Source organism: Vipera ursinii (assembly GCF_947247035.1).
Source record: "Vipera ursinii genome assembly, chromosome: W".
In the NCBI taxonomy this organism is placed as follows: Eukaryota; Metazoa; Chordata; class Lepidosauria; order Squamata; family Viperidae; genus Vipera; species Vipera ursinii.
In genome coordinates this window covers 202,771-227,600 of record NC_139522.1, presented here as the reverse complement: position 1 = coordinate 227,600, position 24,830 = coordinate 202,771, and the positions used below count along the sequence as shown (strand labels likewise).

The 24,830-nt window shown below is 44.9% G+C and overlaps 1 protein-coding gene across 1 annotated transcript in view; it reads left to right on the top strand.

The window, feature by feature from the left end:
- Window positions 1–24,830, top strand: part of LOC310648204 (AP-2 complex subunit alpha-1-like) — a 172,634-nt gene that overhangs the window by 130,524 nt on the left and 17,280 nt on the right. The window contains exons 10-13 of the mRNA XM_083375954.1: window positions 16,958–17,095; window positions 17,270–17,452; window positions 23,801–23,898; window positions 24,268–24,499. Coding sequence (XP_083232080.1) covers window positions 16,958–17,095; window positions 17,270–17,452; window positions 23,801–23,898; window positions 24,268–24,499 — 651 coding nt within the window. The remainder of the gene's footprint in view (window positions 1–16,957; window positions 17,096–17,269; window positions 17,453–23,800; window positions 23,899–24,267; window positions 24,500–24,830) is intronic.

Here is a 24,830-nt window from a genome sequence, read left to right as displayed (position 1 = left end):
CTAGAGCCGCATGCGGCTCTTTCAGCCATCTCCTGCGGCTCCCAGTCCTCTGCCATGTGCAGTCCAAAAAAAAAGTGGGACTAAAAAAGTTCAACCAATCAATTCAAATATGCAGGGTAGGTGCATATCTCGCCTTGGCTCCACTCTTCAGTCAAACCCTGTTCTGCACATGTGCGCATGTACGCGCATGTGCACACATTTTTTGCGGCTCCCAGTTTTTCCTTTTGTGAGGGAACCGGTTCCGAGTGGCTCTTTCACTGTTTCAGGTTGCTGACCCCTGCAATAGGGGCTTCCCCTCGCTGCTGCCGGCCTCTGCTTGCTGTTCTGTTTCCTCCTCTGTTTGGCTGGGGTCCATAGGCACGTCAGCCACAGTCAATTCTTCCTGACTCACCAGGGGAGTCGGCCCCTCCGGCACGTTGCTGGTGTCAGCTTCCTCCTCTTCCATATCATCCTCCGAGTCATCCTCCGAGTCAGCATGCGAAGATAAAGCACCCTCCGGGCCGGGGTCACAACAGTCTGCTGGTAATTAACATAGCATCTGAGGTACTGCTCCACCATTGAGTTTGCACGTTCAGTCGCCCCATTAGTACTCAGATGAAAAGCCGATAAAAGCCCGAGTGGATCCAGTAAGCTTAACGAACTCCCTCCAAAACTTCGCAGTAAATTGAACCCCCCCCCCTGTCTGAAATAATCCACTTAGGAGCTCTGTGGAGCCGATAGATGTGCTTCAAAAACATCTTGGTCAGTTTCTGAGCAGAGGGGAGCCCTGAACAAGTGATGAAATGAGCTTGTTTGGAAAATAGATCAATCACAGTCCATATTACAGCATTTCCCTTGCTCTCAAGCAGGTCCACTATAAAATCCATAGCTATTTCTTCTCAAGGCTGGGAAGGGTCAGCTACTTGCTTCAGGAGCCCTGGAGGCTTTCCAGGACATTTCTTCATAGCAGCGCAGGCGGCACAACTTTTCACATAACTCTCAAAGTCTTTTTTCATGCCTGGCCACCAAAACTGCCTTTGTACCAAATGTAACGTTTTCAGGAACCCAAAGTGACCGGCTTGCTTTGCATCATGACTGCGCTGAAGGGCTTCAATTCTGAAGGTACAGCTTAGAACCCTTCCAGGCTAGCCCTCCCCAAAGGGTTAATAGAGATTTATTGTCCTTGAACCTGGTGTCAGTCTCTAATTGCTCTTTGAGTCTTTTCAGTAAGCGGTCATCAGGACCGGTGGATTCCTTTCACAATTGAGCTCTAGTGGTTATTTGCGAGGCAGATTGCGGTAGAGGAATGATAGAATTAATATTTCCTCTTGGTGGCATTTGAACTGAGGCATCCTAGACAAAGCATCAGCTAAAAAATTCTTACCCCCTGGAAGATACTTTCAGGTGAAATTTAAATGGTTGAAGTATTGAGTCCACTGGACTTGTTTTGGGGATAATTTATGGGGGGTTTTCACAGCTTCCAACTTTTAGGTATCTCCCCTCCTTCCAAAAAGTGGTGCCACGTTAGTAATGCCCATCGCACTGCAAAAGCCTCCTCCCAAACGGCCCACCTCCTCTCTGTGTCGGTTAGCTTCCGGGAAGTGTAAGCGCAGGGTTGTAATTCCTCCCGGTAATTTTTTTGTAAGAGGACAGCACCCACAGCCACGTCACTCACATCAGCTTTGCAGGTTCAGCTGCAAAGAGTCTTTAGTTTCTCGAATGCAGCTGGAATGGGACCCTATGGAGGCCGAGGGAGAGGTGTCTGTGGCTTCAGAGAAATGTGGGGAAGAGCAGACCAAGGCAGGCCAGGGCCCTTCAGGATTGGGACAGGATGAACCAGGAGAGAGAGAGTTCAGGCGATGAGCAAGGGCCACCCCCACCTGATCCTAGAGCACGGAGAGTGGAGAGAAGGAGGGAACAACGCAGGCAGGCTCAACTACTCGGGAGGAGAGTGTCCTGCCCCTCTCCACAAGGCACACCTGGAGACTGAGATTTAAGGAGACGCTGTGGGGAGGGGCATTTCTTGGGAACAAACGCTGGAGTGTTGTGTGTTGTTGCTGATCTCTTGTTCTGTGATTTCTGCTTGGAAACGTGGAAACTCCGACTATTGGACTGACTGACAATGTTGCTTGAATGTTTAAAGACCTCGGACTGTATTTTGGATTCTCTTTTGAAACTGGTCAGGCAAGCTTTTATTCACACAGACTTGTTAGGTTTATCATTTATGTGTTATTCCTTGTTATCTCTGTGACCTTGAGTACATTCCCCTTCTAATCAGACTGTATGTGAAACTACTTGCAGCCAGAGCCAGCTGAAGGGTGTGTGTTTTCTTTTGTTGGAGGCTTGACAGAAATGTGGGAGTATTTGGGGAAAATTTGGAGCAATTAAAGGACTGTTTGAATTGCCAGCTGACTGCATTGCCTCTGTGCTGTGCCCTGGGTCATCACACTAGGGACCATGGCAATGGCTGACAAGGATGGTGGGGTTTCCCCCATTCCCCATTTTCAATAAGTTGGTTATTGGCATGGCTATCTTTGTGAAATTGGAGATAAATTGACGGTAAAAATTAGCAAACCCCAGAAAGCTTTGAAGTTGTTTACGGGTGCAAGGGGGTTGCCATTCCAATACAGCTTTCACTTTTGCAGGATCCATTTCTATCCGCTCATTTGAAATTCGGTACCCTAGATAGTCAAGGTGTGTCTGGTGAAACTCACATTTAGATAGCTTTGCATACAGTTTAGCCTTCAATAGTTTCCTCAGCACCAATTTAATGTGCTCTTCCATAGTCTCAGTGTAAATGAGAATGTCATCAAAATAAACTAAAACCCCCTTATACAGATGATCATGGAGCACCTGGTTGATTAACTGCATAAATACAGCAGGAGCTCCTTGTAGTCCAAAAGGCATCACTTTAAATTGGAAGCTTCTCAGGGTGCAATTGAAGGCGGTTTTCCATTCGTTCCCCTCCCTAATCGGACTCAGTAATAAGCCTCTCTTAAATGCAACTTCGTAAAAATTTTCCCCTTTGCCAGGTGGGCTAACATGTCCTTCATTAAGGGAAGGGGGTACATGTTCTCTATGCTGACAGCGTTCAATCTTTTAAAATCTGCACATAATCTCAGCGACCCATCTTTCTTTTCTTTGAACAATACAGGAGCTGCTACACATGATTTTGCTGGTTGGATAAAACCCCAACCCAGGTTCTTATCAATGTACTCTCTTAACTCCTTCATCTCTCTGGGTGTCATTGAGTACATTTTTGGCTTCGGGAGCTTGGCCCCGGGTAAGATTTTGATGGCACAGTCCGTAGCCTGGTTAGGGGAGAGGACATCGCACTCTTTCTCACTAAACGCCTCCGCTAAATCACGGTATTCAGTTGGATTCCTGGCAGATTTTCTATAACAGCCTTTAGTGTCTCAGGGTGCTCCTCCTGAGCCTCATTTATGGTATAGTCCTTTGTATCACTGGTGGTGGCAGGGGGAAGGGGCCTATCTCTTACTCCATTAAATTCCTAACTCCATTCCCCCACCAGATGTTTGGGCACTACTTGTCGAGCCAGGTCAGACCCAGAATCACAGCCTCAGTCATTTTTGAGACCACCACAAAACAGATGATTTCCCAGTGCCGACCCATTTCCAATCATACTGGTTCTGTCAGGTGCATGGCAGGTGCACCACCGATAAGGGATCCGTCAGCTTGTTCAAATCTCATGGCTAGGGGTAACAGCCTTGCCCGAATCCCCAGCTTGAGCACTGTGGGGAGATTAATTAGGCACCTGGTGCCACCTGAGTCTGTTAACATGTTTAAGTCCATTTGGGCCCTGGTTTTGGGTACTATTATCTTGGTGGGGGTGGCAAAAGGTGGAATGGGTTGACTTACCATTGGCTTCTCCTTGCCTTCCTCATCACTGTCATAGGGTGCTGGCATCTGAAGTGGCTTGGTCCAGGCTTTCGCCTCAAGCTCGATGGGGGGGGGAGGCCTTGACGACTGGGTCTGGACGTGCCCAATTTGTCTTCTCTCTTCCTCCTCTGGGAGCTTTTCGTGGCTTTGTGGTGGCAATTGGCGTGCTTCTGGGTTAGGGTTTGGGAGCCGGGCACTCTACAGCATGGTGACCCATTTGAACACATTGGTAGCACTTAATAGGAGCCCTGGCTGGTGCTTGGGGGATGCTGTTGGTCATAGTGGCCTGAGAACATCTGCCAAAAAGGCATTTCTCCTGGACGCGTGGCAGCTTAGGTTCAGCTGTGCCTGGCTTTTGGGGGCGGTCCAATTCGATGTCCAGCATCACTGCCATGCTGTACCACTCACGCAATTGGTTGGGAAAGCCCTGATAGATGCAGACTTGGAGTAAGGAGCCTTGGTGGAGCAGTGGGCTAATGCCTCCTTAAGTAACACCAGCTGCCTGCAATTAGTGCAGGTTCGCATCCCACCAGGCTCAAGGTTGACTCAGCCTTCCATCCTTCCGAGGTAGGTAAAATGAGGACTCAGATTGTTGGGGGCAATAAGCTGACTTTGTAATAATGCCGCTGGGGGGGGCGAAAGCCCTAATAAGCAGGCATATACATAGAATGAAGGCTATTGCTAAGCACATTGGTTTGTGCTTAAATTGTAAGCCGCCCTGAGTCTTCGGAGAAGGGCGGGATATAAATGGGATTAAAATAAAAAAATAAAAAAATGTCACGGCCTAGCCCCTGCTTGAAGTAGTTGATCAATGATCGTTCCAGCCACCACTCCAGTCGACCAGCAACTCTTCTAAATTCACGAATGTATTCCTTAGCGGGGCGGCCTCTTTGCTTCAGGTGATGGATCTCCTTCTTGGCTAACAGGGTCTGGGATTCATCTTCAAAACTGCCTTTCAGTTGCTCCATGAATAGGTTAGCATTCTGCAGTTCAGGAGCCCCTTCATCATGGAGGTTGGTCACCCAGTTGGCCACTTCCTCCTCCAAATTGGCCACCACAGCATTCACCATCTGAGCATCATCCAGGTAGGCGTAAGCGTAGCAATCTAGATGAGCCCACACCTGGTTTAGGAAGAAGGATATCTTCTCGGGATCCCCATCAACGGTGGGCTTGATGGGCGGCAGCTTAAACCTTGGCGGGGCCCACCTGCCCCTGCTGCTGGGTTGCCTGTTGGTCCTGGGGACGTGGCCGAACCACTCTTTGGACTTCCCATGGCTGGTCTCCTGGACTGGTAGCCTGAGGCTGTGGCAGTGGGCTTGGCTAGGATACAGGGCTCAACATCACAGCTGGCTAGGTGAGGTAGCACGGTCTCCCGCAGTCAGTCTGGGACTCTGGCGAGGGGGAGGGAAGACATGGGTAGCCCTTGGCATTTCCCCTCATGGCGCACACATCCTGGGTGACGGGAACCGTCTCTTTTACCTCCAATCTGCCGAACTTCTTTAGCTGCTCGAGTGAAGGGCTGTGGACTGCAGACTGGAACTTCCAGTCTCCGGAGTCATCCCCTCCGATTGATCCCTTTCCCTTCTGGTATGCCGCAGATGAAAACCACTGGGACGGGAGCATCAGGAGTTCCTCTTCAGCGGCTACAGGAGTGCTCCTGTGCTAAGGGGCAGCTTCGGCTTGATAGAGGTCTGCCAGGATTGTAGTTCCCCCTGCAGTACCAGCTTCCCAGGATGGATCAACTGGGACTTTGGCCGAGCCCCTGCCAGTGACGCCTCCTCGGTGGCTGGAGCGGCTGCTTGCACTTCAACAGCCAGAGTTCCGTTGCAGCCAGCAACGGCTCCATTCTTTTCCTCCATCTTCAAATCTTTGCCGAGTCTTCACTGCTCTCTCAAAGGATGGGAAGGCGGTTGGGGCCCAGCATCCCGAAAGAAAAAACGAACATTTTAGGAGACTTGGTTTAATGTCATGGTTCCGACAGAGACGAATAAAGCAGAACTCCGAGGCTTGAAAATTCCTCAAAGAACATGTTTATTAGTTACAAAGTATCGGCATGGTCAAAAGTGAAACCAAGTCTGAATAGACAAGTAACAGTTGACCAATTACAAAGTTTAATGTCCCACCCACAAAACTATGCAAGCAACTACATTCCCCAATATACTCATTTGGCCGGCTTTTTTATGCAATGCCCAGTTGACCTTGGTTCCCACAAGACAGAAGATTATTTTGACTAACAAAGCACCTGGGCAACCCCCCTCCCTCCGTTCTATGTGGCAACCTAGAATGAGAAGAAAAAATGGCTGCAGCCATGCTCATTGTAGTGTTGACGAGACTGAATATGCGGAAGAGTCTGCTGTGAAACCCCATTGAGAAGAAAGCTATTCTGGATGGATGGAGGAATTGATCACAGCAGAGACCTTCACGAAATTGAGATGGTCAGTCGGAGTCAGGAAGAAAGAGGAGTGGGAAGGAAGAGCCCAACGAGTAACTTTCACCTGGGGCAGCTGGAAAAAAGGCTGGAAACGGGAGATAGAACTGCTCTCCAATGAGGAGGAGGTATGTGAAGAAGAAAAGGAATCGACCAACCCAATTCTGAAGCAAGCCATGCAATACATGGGGGAGGCCTTTCAGAACTTAAAGACGAAGTCTGGATGGCGCAGGAGTAAAAAGAGAGAGAAGCTGGAAGAAATTGAGTGCGGTGGAGGTGAGATGGGAGCAACCGAACACATGGTAGGGGCGACCAATTCCACAGCGATGGCAGCGGCCGCCCCAGCAGCCAGTGGCTCCTGGGGGAAATGTCCCCCCAATCCCCAGAGGGAGAGCCCCACCGGAGAAGCCAAACCTGGTTCCTTTGGGCATGAGATTTGATGGGGACCCCCAACAACTGGGCTTCTTCCTGGCTCAGGTCTTTACCTACATGCAAGTTTATGGGAGAAACCTCCCTAGCGAGGAAGCTAGAGTCAGGGTCATCACCCTGGCCCTAGACAGGGCCACAGCTTGATGGATGGTTACCCTGCACAACTGCAATGCGCCAGAGCTCCGAAATTTCAACCGTTTCATGATGACGGATGTTTGAAGACCGCCTGGCCAACTGGAAGGCATGGGACTGCATAAAGACCATGAGGCAGAGGTGTTGACCAGTGGCAGCGTACACGGAAGAATTCCGAGACCTAGCATGCCATCTCTTTTGGCCTGAAGACATCCTAATCAGCTGCTTCCAAGACGGCCTAAATGACGACCTGTACAATGCATGTGTGGATAGGGGTGCCCCAGTACAACTTCATGACTGGTGCCTTCTGGCCAAAGAGGTGGAAATTGACCAGAACCGCAACCCATACCACTACAGGAATGTGTGGAAACATTCCCCACTGGAAAAGAAAGGGGAAGCTGCTAAAGCCTCGGCTGTGCCACCACGCTCAACCACCTGGTTTAAATGTGGCAAAGAAGGCCATCACACCATGGAGTGCTGCAGCAAGTCTCCAGCCAAGAGAAGCGAGTGGCAGTCTGGAGGAAAATCGACCAAGCCAAGCCAGCACCAGAAAGACATGGCCCTGGGAAGCATGGAGGTCATGGAGTTCCGTCCAACCCAAAAACCAGGGGGTGGAACAAACCGGGGGCACCAGAAAGCGAGTATGATGATGACCCGTTGGTAAGTGGGCCAATCACGCCAAAGACCAAGCCCATAGAACTGTTAATCCCAGGCAGGGAAGGAAAAGTAACCCTGACCGCCCTTTTGGACTCAGGATGCACCAGGTGCCTGGTCAGCCCAGCCTGGGTTGGGAAGCTAGGAGTCCAGCTGAGAAGGCTAAAACACCCCATTTCATTCTGTCAACTTGATGGGTCCATTGGAAGGGGTGTTCCGGCCACGTTAGCTACCGAACCCTTGGGGATAAACATGGGGGACCACTCCGAGACTCTAATTTTTATCGTGACCCCCAGAATGGAATGGCCCCTCATCCTGGAGTTAGCGTGGCTGAAAAAATGGAACCCACTAATAGACTGGAGGATGGGGAGGTTGAAATTTCCTGAAGGGAAGAAACCCCTACTGGGTGGATGATGCCAACCAGGAAAAGAACGGCCCTGGGAAATAGCAGCCACTCTAAGCGGTGACATCAGGCGGGCCATACCTAGAGAGTATTGGGATCTGGCTGAGGTTTTCAGTGAAAGGAGTTCAGATGAACTGCCACCTCACAGACCCACGGACTATGCCATCGAGATCATCCCGGAGGCGAGGCTACGAAAGCCAAAACTATACTCGATGACCCCCAATGAATTAAGTGAATTGCATCAGTTCATCAATAAAAACCTAGCCTGGGGGTTCATACAACCAGCCAGACCCCGCGTGGCCGCACCCGTGCTGTTCAGGGAGAAGAAGGGTCTCTTTGTCTCTGCGTGAACTATAGAGGCTTGAACGTGGTGTGCATAGAAAATGTATAACCCCCTGCCCCTCATAAAGGACATGCTGGCCCACCTATCGAAAGGAAAAATCTTTTCCAAATTAGACCTGCATGTTCTGTTCCAGCCTACTACCGGCCCTGCAGAAAAGGCAGGGACAACCCCTTTACAAAAGGCAAAAGGCTGGAAGTAAGCCCGCCAAATTTATTTACACAAAACAGATCCAAAACAGAGCAAACTGAGCAAAACAAAATACGAACCACTAAAACAAGAGCTATTCAAATGGTTGCCTTCAGCAAACCAGCCCTCCCACACATTCCCCTTTTAAACAGTTCAAGGCGTGGCTTCTCTCTGCCTCCTTCCGAGGTGCCCCATTGCCTTCCTCTGTTTACTCCTGCTTGACTGCCTCCTGCGTCCTTGAACAGGGCCAGCTGTGGGTCATCTTCAACCACGCTGTCAGGCTCACACAGCTGGGTCTGCGTAGTAACCAGATGGGAGGGGCCTGGCTGAGAGCTCTGCGAAGCCTCAGAACTGTCCTCTGCAGGCTCTCCAACCCCCTCCTCCTCCTCCTCTGAATTGTCCGACCCAACTGCCGAACCCACAGGCTGACCCTGAATTACAACACTGCGAGAGGCATACTATAGAGTGAGAATCAAGGAAGGGGACGAGTGGGAAGCCGCTTTTAACTGCCCCCTTGGCTATTTCCAATTTAAAGTGCTCCCCTTTGGTTTGCAAGGGGCCCCAGCAGTGTTCATGCAGCTAATCAATGAGGTGCTCCATGAGCATCTGTATAAGGGAGTTTTGGTGTACCTGGACAATATCTTAATTTACATTGAAACAAAAGTGGAACATGTGACATTAGTCAGAGCCGTCCTCAATAAACTCTGAGTGGTTACGCAAAGCTGTTGAAATGTGAATTCCACAAGGAGAAAATTGATTATCTGGGCTACCAAATCTTGCATGATGGGGTGGAGATGGACCCGGAAAATGTGTGTGCCATCCTGGAATGGGCGGCCCCCTGCATCAGGAAGCAGATACAAAGCTTTGGGGGGGTTGCGAACTTTATCGACAGTTCATCCCCTCATTTGCCCAGATTGCCTTACCTATCACAACCCTGTTAAAAACCAAGAGGGTGGATAAGCCAAAACCTAGCCAACTCTTAAAACCAAGCAGCTTTTGAAAGAATAAAGAGACTTTTTTCAGCAGAGCCAGTTTTAAAACCCGGACCCAGAGGGGGCATTTATAATCCAAGCCGATGCCAGTGATGTGGCCGTGGGAACAGTCTTGCTCCAAAAGAATGAACAGGGACAATTACAACCCTGTGCCTTGTTGTTAGTTGCAAAGTCATGTCCGACCCATCGCAGCCCCATGGACAACATTCTTCCAGGCCTTCCTGTCCTCTACCATCTTCTGGAGTCCATTTAGGCTCATGCCTACTGCTTCAGTGACTCCATTCTCTGTCATCCCCTTCTTCTCTTGCCCTCAACCTTTCCCAGCATTAGGCTCTTCTCCGATGAGTCCTTCCTTCTCATTAGGTGGCCAAAGTATTTGAGTTTCAACTTCAGGATCTGGCCTTCTAAAGAGTAGTCAGGGTTGATCTCCTCTAGGACTGACTGACCCTGTGCCTACACCTCCCAAAAATTGTCAAGAGACCGAGCAATGCTAGGCAGTTTGGGAGAAGGAAGCGTATGCAGTACGATAGGCTCTCCTCACCTGGACACATTTCCTGGAAGGGAGCAAAACCCCTTTCCAAGTATGGGACTGATCATAAAAATTTAGAAGCCCTGAAAACGCCTAGGAAGCTGTCCTCCAAACAAGCATGATGGGCTCAGCACTTCCACCATTTCAATTTTACTCTCCACTACTTGCCGGGGGTGGGGGGATTCCTAGCTGACGCTCTGTCTAGCATGCCACAATATAACAGTACCAAAGCAGAGGTAATCAAACCTCTGCTACCAACCCAACAATTAGCAGCCCCAGTGGTCACAATGAATGGGGGGACAGAACGAACAAACTCAGTTCTAGAACAATACTTTAGATGCTTTATTATCAATAAGATAATTGGACTGATAATTGGCCTTTTGCTGAAGTAGCATATAAAATGCTGTTCACTGCAGCACGGGGTACCCCTTTCCAAGTAGCCACTGGACAAGTGTTCAAACCAATGCCAGAGTTGCCCAACAATGAACCCACCATCCCCTCCCTTAAGGGGTGGATGAATCAATTACAAAACATTTGGCCAATAGTCAGAAAAGCGCTGGATGAAGCCAGAGACACCTACAAAGCTCAAGCAGATAAGAAAAGAATAGAACCCAAACCCTTCCGTGTTGGGGACAGAGTTTACCTGTCCACTAGGTTTTTGCAGTTACTACTACCATCAAAGAAACTAGGGCCCAGGTTTGTAGGACCCTTTCCCATCAAACGCATCATAAATCCAGTCACGGTGGAGTTGGAACTCCCAAAACCCTTAAGACAAATCCACCCTGTGTTCCATTGCAGCCTGCTGAAACCAGAGGTGATGTCGCCCTTAAGGCCAAAAGCACCTCCCACACCACAACCTATTATGGTTGAAGGAGAACAACACTTTGAAATTAAAGAAATTGTGGGTTCCCAGAGGCACCATGGCGCTGTGCAATATTTAGTAGCTTGGAAAGACCTACCGGCATCCCAGAATGAGTGGGTACATAAAAAACATGTAAGAGCCCCTAGATTACTGAAACGCTTTCATGCCCGCTATCCTGATAAACCTGGTTGATAACCTCCTCTCCTTTCTCCTTTTTATTGTTTTTTCTCTCCTGCAGATGGATCTCTCCTTCTTCTAGGGGGTCACCATGTCAGCCCCTCATCATTTAACTCTGTTAGTTTATTTAGAATGCTTCGGTTCTGCCATTCCGTTGGGAGGGGGGAGGCTGTTTGTTTACTTTGAGTCTTGTTATTCTGGTGGGGATGGAGGATCTACATTTCCTCCACTTTGTTCTTTACCCCTTTGATGTCTGGGTGTGAAAGGAAGAAGAAATGTGACATGGGCCATCTGTCTTTTCTCCACTCCGCTCCGATGGGAGGTGGATGTGAAGAAACGAAACCCGGAGGACTGTGCCTGGGAACTGCGCTTATCACCTTGGCTCTCATAACAACTTTGCAATGTATTGGGACTGTTTTGCCATTGCCAGCAATGGGGTGGGCGTGGCTTCTGTGTGACGAATCCAGCCCGTGGGCCGGCAGTTTGACACCCCTGCTTTAATGTAACGTTTCACGTGGGAAAACGCTAGATCTCGCTTTGCTCTCTTGCTATCACTGTCTCTCAATAAAAGTTCCTTTTGAAACAATGCCTGTTTGAAGAGTTCTACTTTCTTGGGAGGATTAGTTGAGGCAGGATCTTACACACAACCCTTTGTAACAGTCTCTGTAGCAGCAATTTTGTGCTACAACTATTGCAGGTATGCTGTACCTGGCTACACATTTCAACATTTTATTTGTCATCTGAGCAAGAGTGATGCATACGTAGTGAATTTTTCACATTGATTCCACATTTCTTTTTGAATTTTTTTCTTTCTTGTACAGTTTTTAAGATAAATTACATTTGGGATTGTGGGTCAAGAAGCAACAGTGAGAACTGGACACGGAACCACTGATTGGTTCAAAATTAGGAAAGGAGTCCGGCAAGGCTGCATACTGTCACCCTGCCTATTTAACTTATATGCAGAGTACATCATGAGAAAGGCAGGGCTAGATGAATCAAAAGTTGGAATTAAGATTGCCGGAAGAAATATCAACAACCTAAGATATGCAGATGATACCACTCTAATGGCAGAAAGTGAAGAAGAACTAAAGAGCCTCGTGTTACGCGTGAAGAAGGAGAGTGCAAAAGTTGGGTTGAAACTTAATATTAAGAAAACCAAGATCATGGCATCCGGCCCCCTCAATTCCTGGCAAATAGATGGGGAAGAAATGGAGGTAGTGACAGATTTTATTTTCCTGGGCTCCAAGATCACTTCAGATGGGGACTGTAGCCAAGAAATTAAAAGACGCTTGCTCCTGGGGAGGAAAGCCATGGCAAATCTAGACAGCACACTAAAAAGCAGAGACATCACCCTGTCAACAAAAGTGCGTATAGTCAAGGCTATGGTCTTCCCAGTTGCAATGTATGGCAGTGAAAGCTGGACCATAAGAAAGGCTGAGCGCCAAAGAATTGAGGCCTTTGAACTCTGGTGCTGGAGAAGACTCCTGCGAGTCCCTTGGACTGCAAGGCGATCAAACTGGTCAGTCCTAGAGGAGATCAACCCTGACTGCTCTTTAGAAGGCCAGATCCTGAAGCTAAAACTCAAATACTTTGGCCACCTAATGAGAAGGAAGGACTCACTGGAGAAGAGCCTAATGCTGGGAAAGATTGAGGGCAAGAGAAGAAGGGGACGACAGAGAATGAGGTGGCTAGATGGAGTCACTGAAGCAGTAGGCGTGAGCTTAAATGGACTCCAGCAGATGGTAGAGGACAGGAAGGCGTGGAGGAACGTTGTCCATAGGGTCGCGATGGGTTGGACACGACTTCGCAGCTAACAACAACAACATTTGGGATATTACCATATAATTGCTTTATTCATAAAATAACAGGAAAAATTTACTCATAAACTGGATGTTATATAGGAAATCGGAAGACATATTTCAAGTAGCATAAAAATGATCCAGAATATATTTTGATTAAACAATTTGCATTAAATGTGAGGTGTAATTTTGGCCAATAACATAGAATCTATATATGTATGTACTTACAATTTACTTACTATTTCATGAAGCTACTAACCATGGATAACTGGCTCAAGATGGGTAGGCTTTCAGGTGCCAAAAATACAGCACATGCAACTTCTAGTTCTAGCTCTACTGAGACACTGGCATCTGGACCTGATGAGATTCAAGAAGATGCTCTCCACTGCAATTCAGTAAGTAAAAATACAAGGATAGTAGAATTAGTTTTTTTCTGGACACAAATTGAGTCTGCCTGGAGTCTGACCTCTTTCTTTTATTATTTTATTCATTTTAGGGCACAACTGCAATGGAAGTTGACCCTTGTACTAATGGTCAAGAAGCTAATGTACCGACTAGTGACAGGATCAAACATGAAGGTTTAAAATCTTTTTTAAAAAGGAAATATAATGAATCTTATTTATCTTTAGGATTTATTCCTAATGGAACTGCAGAACACCCAGACAGGCAATGTGTCATTTGCTACAAAATCTTCCTTAACAGTACTTTGTCACCCGTTAAGCTGAAAACAGATTTGGAAACAAACCAGCCACACCTAAAGGGAAAGGACATCAGTTTTTTCAAAAACCACAAGGAAGTCCAAGATGCCACTGTGGCTTGCTTACAGAAAGATGCAAAGACCAATAATGAAAACAGAACTGAAGCATCATTTCTCTTAAGTTTCAGGATTGCCCATGCTGGAAAACCACATACAATTGCAGAAGATCTCATCAAAACGTGTGAAAGAAATAGTTGGTTGTGTGCTTGAAGATGAGGCAGCAAAAAAAGTTTCAGCTGTCCAATGTTCTAACAACACTGTATCCGACCATATTGATAAAATCTCAGACTATATTGAAGATGAATTAATCCAGAGACTGAAAAATTGTAAAGCATTTTCAATGCAACTGGATGAGAGCAGAGATGTTGCCAGATTTGTGATATTGTTTGTTTTTGTGAGACATGTTCAAAGAGTTTATCAGTTTTTTCAAAAACCACAAGGAAGTCCAAGATGCCACTGTGGCTTGCTTACAGAAATATGCAAAGACCAATAATGAAAACAGAACTGAAGCATCATTTCTCTTAAGTTTCAGGATTGCCCATGCTGGAAAACCACATACAATTGCAGAAGATCTCATCAAAACGTGTGAAAGAAATAGTTGGTTGCGTGCTTGAAGATGAGGCAGCAAAAAAAGTTTCAGCTGTCCAATGTTCTAACAACACTGTATCCGACCATATTGATAAAATCTCAGACTATATTGAACATGAATTAATCCAGAGACTGAAAAATTGTAAAGCGTTTTCAATGCAACTGGATGAGAGCAGAGATGTTGCCAGACTTGTGATATTGTTTGTTTTTGTGAGACATGTTCAAAGAGTTTATCAAAGATTTGTTTCTATGCATACCTTTGGATACCAATGCAACCAGGGAAGAAATTTTTAAAATTGTCAATTGTTACATGCATAAACATGATCTTGATTGGGATAAGTGTTTAATCGTATGCAGCAATGGTGTCAGGCACAGGAAATCTTAAGCCAGGATAGAGTTCAAAAGCACTGTGTGTTTATTCCATGCTACCCATACACAAGTATCTGATCTACTAATACTCAAAGCAAATTGGAGCCAGATAAAAGTCAGTGGACTTCAGGGGTGGGTGGGGGTGGACGTAGGTCTCTTATGGCTGCATAGTGACTCTAAACCAGGGGTGTCAAACTGCCGGCCCGTGGGCCGGACATGTCATTGGGAAACCGCACCCACCCCATTGCCAGCAATGGCAAAAAAGCTCTGATATGTTGCACGATGTCATGTGACGTCGCGAGTTTGACATGTCTGCTCTAAACTGATGGTGTGTTTCACCCCACCCTTAGGCTCAGCTTGGTCATTCCCTACAGATGGAGCTGCAGTGATCGTGGGAAAATTGAAAGGGAAGTTATCAAGAATAAAAATGTAGTGGCAAATTGTACCAGTAGTCATTGCACCTTGCATTGGCATATCTTTGTGGTGAAGAACATTCCATCTGACTTAAAAGATGTTCTTAATGAGGCTATAAAAATTGTCAATTATGTAAAGACTCACCCACTCCAGTCAAGACTTTTTGCAAAGGATTGTGAAGAAATGAGAAGTCAACATCAATCGCTTCTAACTCACACAGACATTAGATAGCTTTCAAGAGGCAAAGTCCTAGCCAGGCTCTTTTGAGCTGCGTAATGAGCTTCTGGTTTTCTTCATAGGGGACGACCTTTCCGTTCCTAGCAAAAATGCCAAATTTTTACACAATGAGAAGTGACTCATACAATGTGCTTACCTCACTGGCATATTTGGGAAACTTAATGAAGTTACTACATTTTTGCAGCAGAAAGATAAAACCACATTCACAGTGAGAGACAAAATAACATCATTGAAAACCAGACTTAACTTTTGGATCAAATGTGTAAATGAGAAAAACTTAGAATGCTTTCCTCTCCTGGCCCAGTTTCTGAGTGAAAACAAGTTGGAAATCAAAGCTGATGTATACAAAAACATTTGTGAGCATTTAATGAACCTTGTGAAATCCCTGTTGGAGTACTTTTCAGACACCAACAGGGACATTGTGTGGTGGGTGCAAAACCCATTTATCAACTGAAATAAACTTCACATGTTGTCCGTGCCAAAGTATGAAGATCTTATTGAAATTCAATGTACTTCTGCTTTAAAAATGAAATTTGAATCTGTGCCACTGAATGACTTTTGGGTAGGACTGATAGACGTATACCCATCAATAGCCAAAAAGGCTATCCCAACACTGCTCCCTTTTGTGTCCACCTATTGATGCAAATCAGGCTTTTCAGCTTATGCTTATACCAAAAACAAATTTAGGAGTAAGTTGGATGCCACCCTGTATTTACGTATTCAGCTATCAGACATAAAGCCCAATTTCAAAACTGTTTTAAGTACAAAAATGAAACAATTTCATTCATCACATTAGGTGTAAATCCAATACTATCTTGTACCAAAATAAATGTTTGGTTATATTTAAAATGTTTTCTCTTTATTTCCAAACCTACATGTTATGCAAAACACTCAGGCAACAGAAGTAGATGAAAGAACCCTTCCATGACTGAAAAAGTTTGGGAACTGCTGCTCTAGTTAATCCCCAAATGACTTTGAAGAACTCAATTTTAGCCAACTTTGGCAAGATTACCAAGCTTGCTCTAACTTCTAAAGTAAGACTGTCTCATTGCTCTAGAGCAGGGGTCTTCAAATTCGGCCCTTTTATGACTCATGGACTTCAATTCCCAGAATTCCTCAGCCAGCATGCCTGGCTGAGGAATTCTGGGAGTTGAAGTCCATGAGTCATAAAAGGGCCAAGTTTGAAGATCCCTGCTCTAGAGCCATTAGTATAAAAAATATGTATCAGAAGTCTTGATTCCCATTAGAGAAGCAGTCCTGCAAGTACCTAGCTGCCAAGACATGTAGAGCTTTATTGATTATAAACAGTCCTTTGATTTCAGTCCTTTGATTTGTAAAAGAAACAAAAAAAGCTAAGTCTATAGTGAATGCCACTGGTTGAGTCCTACAACTGCTACTTGAGTCTTACTGTTTCATGTACAGAATTTACAGAATCTAGATTTTAGGAACCATATTTTATGATGACTGCATTGCCGTAACCTCTGTTCTTTTTAATGTCTTTTGGAAATTCTTATTATTTTAATGATCCACAAAATGGACCACAAAACTGAGGTAAAGTTTGGAGAAAAGAAGAAAGAAAATCCTATTGAAAGGACTGGAGCATCTTTTAAATCTGACATCCTCTTAATTCTAACTTGAACATATAATCTTTTACATTCTTGGTCTCAGGAGATGTGTTTTGTGATTTGTATCTGCTTAAGCCAAATTGGAGCTGGAATTGAGACTTAATGTTGAAGGTAAAAGGACTGCTCATTGCTTAACTCCCATCTCCTTTCACAGACGGAACGGGATGTGAGCGTGCGCCAGCGAGCTGCTGACCTCCTCTATGCCATGTGTGACCGTACAAATGCCAAGCAAATAGTCTCGGAAATGCTTAGCTATCTGGAAACAGCAGATTACTCAATCCGTGAAGAGATTGTGAGTAGGGGTTGCCAACTCAATGGGAAGAGGAACTGGAAGCCAGACCTTCGGTCTTGTCATCTCAGTAGATTGCAGTGAAACAAAATGAATGCCTGCCTTAACATGAAAACTGGTCTGGAGAGGGCATACCAGTTGGGAGTTGTCAGTAACATTTTCTTTTTCTTCTCTCAGGTGCTGAAGGTAGCCATCTTAGCTGAGAAATACGCAGTAGACTATAGTTGGTATGTGGATACCATCCTCAATCTGATCCGCATTGCTGGTGACTATGTGAGTGAGGAGGTGTGGTACCGTGTCATCCAGATTGTCATTAACCGGGATGATGTGCAAGGTTATGCAGCCAAGACAGTCTTTGAGGTGGGCAGCCTTGACTTGGGACACTGACTGTCCCTTCTTACCTCTCTAGAGCTCTGAAGAGAAGGTTTTCTTTTCTGTCCTTTTATGAGTATGTGACTCTGGCTATGAAAACTAGATGGATTGTCCATTCTTATTTCCTTGTTCAAACATATGCAGCCATAGATAAGAAATAAATAACAGGGGACACTAAAAAGGGATTACAGCTTAATAAGGACTGAGCATCTTCTGTGTCCACAAAATGCTAAATGTTTATTGATGCAGGGGAATGAAATGAAGTATTCTGGAGTAGGTTATGGTTGATTGTGAGGGCAATATTATAAACTTGAAGGGTATGACTATTGATGTGCTCCATTCACATATAGTTCTGCAGTATGTTTGATGCTGAATGTATCAGATTCCGGGATGTCTGAGTCAGTTTAAAAGAGTCTGAAAGTACTGGATGTTCCTTAAACCTTGGAAAAGGCTTAAAGAACATCCTACCTGTCCTTCTTTTAAAAGCAGTGATGTTATACTGTAGAGAACCCAGACCTACAAAAGATTCCTATATTAAAAATTACAAGGTTCTCCCTTCCTGTCTCCAGTGATGATATTTCTGCAAGTGTAAAATCTGCTTTTCTCTGCCTGCAAAAGAAAAAGTTCAACACTTCTGCCCTTTCCCCAATTAGTAATCGATTAAGTCACATTCCTACATTCCATCTCTGCCTCTAGTGATAAAACTCTTTTCTTATTTACAACCACATTCCTGTCTCTGATTCACATGTGTATACAACAAAGACTTGTTTCATTTAAATTGCCCATGCCTCAAGATATATAGTTTTCTGTCTCCTGAAATTGTCTCTGTTTCAAGATTATGTCTTTCAAGTCATGTCTTCCTGTGATAACCTTTTGTCTTCCCTGTTAGCATTTGTATATCTCTGCCTCAAGTTATGTCTTCCTGCAATAATCCCTGTCAACATTTGTATAAGATAGCTATGCATTATTGTTTCCTGTAATGACCTTTGCTTTCTTCATTAGCAATTGTATACCATAAGCTATGTTCCCCTTTGACCTTCCATGAGTATTTTTCCCCCCTCCCAAATGAAACAGCCTAATAAAAGAGGGTCGCCAGAACTGTTCTGGGGCATAACATCTTCCCCGAGCACTCTGTGCTCTCACCTTGAGCAAACTTGTGTTGGTGTCTCAGTCTTTCCTAGGATTCTGCTCTAAACTATCGCAGTTCCCAAGTATGACCATTGGAATTTCCGGCATGCTGGGTCGGTGGTAAAGGGCAAGTTCCTTCCATATTCAAGGTGATCACCCTTGTGAGGGTCCCTCTAAATTCCCACCCCTGTTAAGGGGCTCTAAGAGTTGAAGCCAGAACCCTGACCGGTCGCTCATCGCAACAACTGGGGGCTCGTCCATTGGATCGCGGCTTCAACTCCACAGCACGACTCCTGTCCAGGCGTGTGCTACCTGCATTCCCTGTTCTCACGCACCTCGGAGAAGGCTTCAAATCGTGAGTAAACGGGCTCTCCAATTTCCAAAGTTTTGTCAGGTCATAGGGACGAACTTTTTAATATAATGCAGAAGGCTAATTTTGTTCAAAAACACTATGGCACCATGGTCCATCTTGTAGGAAAGAGACTTTTAACAAAACTTTTACGATATATTAACAAAACTTGTCTGGCTTATCCGGAATCAGGCACTTTGTCTGTTATAACCTGGGAAAAGCTAGGTAAATATCTTCACAATCATCCCAGGGCGCCTGCTGATATTCTGTCTGCATGGCAAGCAGTGATGGCAGCATTAAAACTCTTGCCATCTCCTTTAGATCTAACATCTTCTATCTCTAAACCTCTTGATCACTCTTCTGATCTTCTGCCTTCATCCTTGCCACCCCCACCCTATGAAAAATCAGAGAAACTTCCTCCTATTGCTGTGCATGTCCCCCCCTCTGCTCTGCTTCCAGAGAATCTTCCTTCTGCCTTTTATTTTTGCCCTGCTGTGCCTGTCTCTCCCTCTGCCAAAGAGGAAAAAGCCTCTGAGCTTCTTGCTATTTCTAAACCCCCCCCTCCCCCCTTCCCTCCTCCTCCTTCTCCAAATCTCTCTCCTCACTCAAGAGGCACCTTTTGTTCCTTTCCTCTTAATGATTCTCTTTTTCATTAAGCCTTTTCAGTTTCTCCACCTCCCCCTCCTTATGAGGAAGATTTGTCATCTTGTTATCTTGTTAATTTTTTGCCACCACCGGCAGCCGGAGGTTCACCAATCCACCCTTGCATCATGAATTGATCAACTATGTGCAAGGATTTTTAATAAGTAAAAATTCTTGCTGGATTACCTCAAGGAGTAAATAGGGATCAATTATTTGGCACAGGACAATTCATTACTAATGACCAACAGGCTCAAAGCCCAAGAGAGGCTTTTAATTTGAAGGGGCTTTAGCAGCTTTCCACAAGATATCCTAAACAGCCAGAAGGAGGGGGGGTGGCTGGTTCTTTTAACCATTTTTTTTTCTCTGCTTAGAATTCCAGTCTGAGAAAGGGGGGGTGGATGTGAAGCTTGATGCCCACTCTTGCAGTTTCAGCTTGCAATTTTTTTTACTCGAAAGAGGAGAGATTCTTTGCTGGAGAAGTTTTTGGAATTCTTTGAGTTTTAGTTAAACATCACCCAAAAGAAATTACTCTGATCTTTTTGTGGAGTTGTTTTTTGTTCTTGTTTTTGATGTTTTTGTGTCTGTGTGCAGGACACATTGATAGAAGGTGATATCTGGGAGAATTTCCCTCCCTTAATCTGCACTATTTTATGCCTTACAACAGGCTCTGAGATTGTTAATAAAGATACACTGACTCCAAATATGATTAATGAAAAGGATTGATTAATAGCTAAGAGAAACAGTTGGCTCATGCAAACGTTGATAGAAGCTGGAAGCAGAAAAGACAGAAGTTAGGCCAGAATGGCAGAAGGGCAGTGAATGAATAGATATAGAAGGGAGAAACAGAAAAGTGGTTTTAAGTTGGTTTGCACAGATTTGTGAATTGCATGCATGAATTGTATGCCTTAACACAAGCCTTAGAATGCTGAAGGAACAAGAATGTAAACATGGGAAGTAGTAGAAAGTGAGAGGTAGATGTTGCATGATGGGAGTCGAATGTTGCTATTGTTTAACCAATTGAAAATTTTGGAGTGGATTCATTTATCCCATACGCCCAAAGTTTCTATTTTAACCAGAGAAGCACAATTAGCTCCATTGATTTTTAAAATCCTGGAGATAGACACTTTTTTTGTGCCTATGTCTTTGCAAATTTGGGAATCATTTTTTCAAACCTCAAGTGAATTATCGTTTGCAAATTGTTCGCACTGTACCCATTGACTGGTTGTCACCCTTGTCTCCTCACCCCCTACATTCGGCTGTTACAGTTTTTGCAGATGGGAGCAAGGAGTGTGGCGCCTGTGCCTGGTTGGAAAATGGTCAATGGATAACCAAGCAAACAACACCCCAGCGGTCAGCTCAAAAAGCTGAGTTGGCTGCTTCAATTTTGGCCTGTCAAATTTTTTCCTTTCAACCTTTGAATCTTATTGTGGATAGCTTTTATGTTTATCACACAATTCAAGTGATTTATGGATCTTATTTATCCCCATCCATTCAACCAGATTTGTTACAACTTTTTTTAACCTTGCAAACTTTGCTTTTTGAACGCCAACATCCTGTTTTTGTTGCTCACATTCGTAGTCATCAGCCTTTTCTAGGTTTTTTGCAAGAGGGAAACACTGTTGCAGATCAGGCTGCCTCCAGACCTTCAGCCTGTTCCTTGCAACCCCTCACCCCCTGGGAAAGTCATTCATATTTTCATCAAAATTCCAAAGCTTTGCAGAAGCAGTTTGGCATTACCGCTGCAGAAGCTATTGCAATTCGCCAGCAATGTCCAACCTGCAGCAAACAAGCCACTGCAATCCCTATGGGTGTCAATCCAAGGGGATTGGAGCCTTGCCAAATTTGGCAAATGGATGTTACACAATATGCACCATTTGCCCCATGGAAGTATTTGCATGTTTCAATTGATACTTTTTCAGGATTCATCATGGCTACCCCCCAAAGGGGAGAAGCCACCAAACATGTCATTAATCATTGTATTCGGACCTTTGCAGTGCTGGGATGTACAAAAGAACTCAAAACAGATTATGGCCCTGCCTAACCAAACCTTGAAACATGCTTTAGATCATTATAAAAATCAGAACAGGGGAAAACGAAACCCCAACCTCCCAGCAATGCATGAAAGTCTTAACCTTTGCCTCTACACTCTAAACTTTTCTAACTTGACTGGCTATCCCTTAACCACAGCTGCAGAGCAGCATTTTTCTTCTTCTTCTTCTTCAGATCCCCCTAAGCCACAGGTTTGGTATCGCCAACTTCCAGACCTAACTTGGAAAGGCCCTGCAGACCTTCTCACTTGGGGAAGAGGCTACGCAGTTGCTCAACTGCCAGACAAAGTACTGTGGATCCCTGGTCGCTACGTTCATCCGTATCATGCCTCCACAAACACAACTGCAGAACCCATTAAAGATGACAGCATGGTTTGTGACTTTTTTCAGCTTTAACACCACTGACTGATGCCACTAAAACACAATTCCATCTGAAAGCTAACCCCAGACATCAAAGTCTTGCCGCCTCTCATACCTTTGACATTGGTTCCAGTCAAAAATGACTCTTTTCACACTGTTTTTGCCCATCGCATGGACCCAGAAGGAACAACCTGTTGTTAACAACGAGTCTACTATCATCATCTATGTGAACTCTGTAGCTCATGTTCCTGTCCAAACTTGAAATGGTTTCAACTTTCAGGAATTACTTGGCTCCTGGTTTCCCAAAGTACCTGGTTTACAAGCTATTGTAGCTTTTATTAGTATGATTGTATTAGGATGTATTATTTTACCTTGTGTCTTGCCTATTTTTATCAGAAGTATTACTAACAGTATTTCTTTGATTGTGCTTGACTCCATGGCAGAATTATACTTGGTATCAAGGAATGTTTAACTTTTCTCCCTGGCTGACCACCCTTTTCTCAGCCATAGCTGGTCCTTTAATTTTATTATTACTTGCATGTGCAATTGGCCCATGTGTTATGGGTAAACTTTTAAATTTTCTACAACGAAGGCTGAGCAGCATTAGCGATGACATTCTGTTGATGAAACACACTATTGACAGTGAATACAAACACCCTCTTTTAGAATTCACTTCTGACCCAGAGACTGATGCACCCTCACACCAGCACTCTTTGAAAGGAATACTGGCGCAGGCACAGGAGTTGTCGGAGGATTTCTCTTTTTCCAGCGTAAGTATCCTAGAAGAGAAAGTTTTGGATTTTGAGGGGCCTTCTCAGTAATTGGCTTTAAAAAACAGAAAAAGAGGAGTTGTAGAGAACCCAGACCTACAAAAGATTCCTATATTAAAAATTACAAGGTTCTCCCTTCCTGTCTCCAGTGATGATATTTCTGCAAGTGTAAAATCTGCTTTTCTCTGCCTGCAAAAGAAAAAGTTCAACACTTCTGCCCTTTCCCCAATTAGTAATCGATTAAGTCACATTCCTACATTCCATCTCTGCCTCTAGTGATAAAACTCTTTTCTTATTTACAACCACATTCCTGTCTCTGATTCACATGTGTATACAACAAAGACTTGTTTCATTTAAATTGCCCATGCCTCAAGATATATAGTTTTCTGTCTCCTGAAATTGTCTCTGTTTCAAGATTATGTCTTTCAAGTCATGTCTTCCTGTGATAACCTTTTGTCTTCCCTGTTAGCATTTGTATATCTCTGCCTCAAGTTATGTCTTCCTGCAATAATCCCTGTCAACATTTGTATAAGATAGCTATGCATTATTGTTTCCTGTAATGACCTTTGCTTTCTTCATTAGCAATTGTATACCATAAGCTATGTTCCCCTTTGACCTTCCATGAGTATTTTTCCCCCCTCCCAAATGAAACAGCCTAATAAAAGAGGGTCGCCAGAACTGTTCTGGGGCATAACATCTTCCCCGAGCACTCTGTGCTCTCACCTTGAGCAAACTTGTGTTGGTGTCTCAGTCTTTCCTAGGATTCTGCTCTAAACTATCGCAGTTCCCAAGTATGACCGTTGGAATTTCCGGCATGCTGGGTCGGTGGTAAAGGGCAAGTTCCTTCCATATTCAAGGTGATCACCCTTGTGAGGGTCCCTCCAAATTCTCACCCCTGTCACGGGGCTCTAAGAGTTGAAGCCAGAACCCTGACCGGTCGCTCATCGCAACATTATACTAAACTAAAATAGGAGCTTCTTCTCAAGTTGCATCTACCTAACTGCCCACCATGCATTGTATTTGCTTTTTTCCCCCCCAGGCTCTCCAGGCTCCTGCTTGTCATGAGAACATGGTGAAAGTTGGAGGCTATATCCTTGGGGAATTTGGGAACCTCATTGCTGGGGATCCCCGTTCCAGGTAGATAATATGAAAGGAAATGAATTGACCTGGGGGATGGAGTGGGGTAGAATGAGATAGAGTGGGGTTGGGGCTCAGCTCCTATGAGGAAAGAAAATAGACACTGGGATTATATTGGGACTTTACCATCCAGAAATCCCAACCAGCCTGAGTAAATATAATTCTAAGAGTTGTAGCCCCAGCTTATCTGGAGAGCTACGGTACATCATTCTCTTGTTTTACTTATTATGAGGCACTTAAATTGGGGAGACTTGTCTCATTGTTCCTTGATGTGAGCAAAGCCTATGAGAATGCCTTATTTACATTTCCTCACCTGCAGATCTCAGGGGCTCTGACTCATATTGTCTCCTGTTCTCTTTTCTCCACCAGTCCTCTAGTTCAATTCAACCTCCTCCACTCCAAATTTCACCTCTGCAGTGTTTCTACTCGGGCCCTACTTCTCTCCACCTACATCAAATTCATAAATCTCTTCCCTGAAACAAAGGGCACCATCCAGGAAGTGCTGTGCTCGGACAGCCAGATTCGCAATTCTGATGTGGAACTGCAGCAACGTGCCATTGAATACCTCAAGCTCAGCTCTATTGCTAGTACCGATGTCCTGGTGAGGGAGGAACTTGGGCGGTGGGGGTGTGTGTACTGGTAGTCTCATCTCTCAGGGAAAAGAGATTCTTTGTTTTTCCTTCTGAAGAGTTTTAGCCATGATCTGGGAAAAGCTGATTCAGGGAGCATTGGAAAACAGAAACCAGGAAACTTCTCTTTTGATGGAATGAATCAGTTTGGCATTTTTTATTTGATCCGAAGTCAATTTTTACCCTTTTACCTGAAAATGGAGTGGGCTAAGGTGGAACTTCAATTGTATACCGGCCTTTGAGGAGTGCACTACAGTGATGTCTTCAAATGAAGTGAAACTAAATGTTCTCCCCCATTTGTTT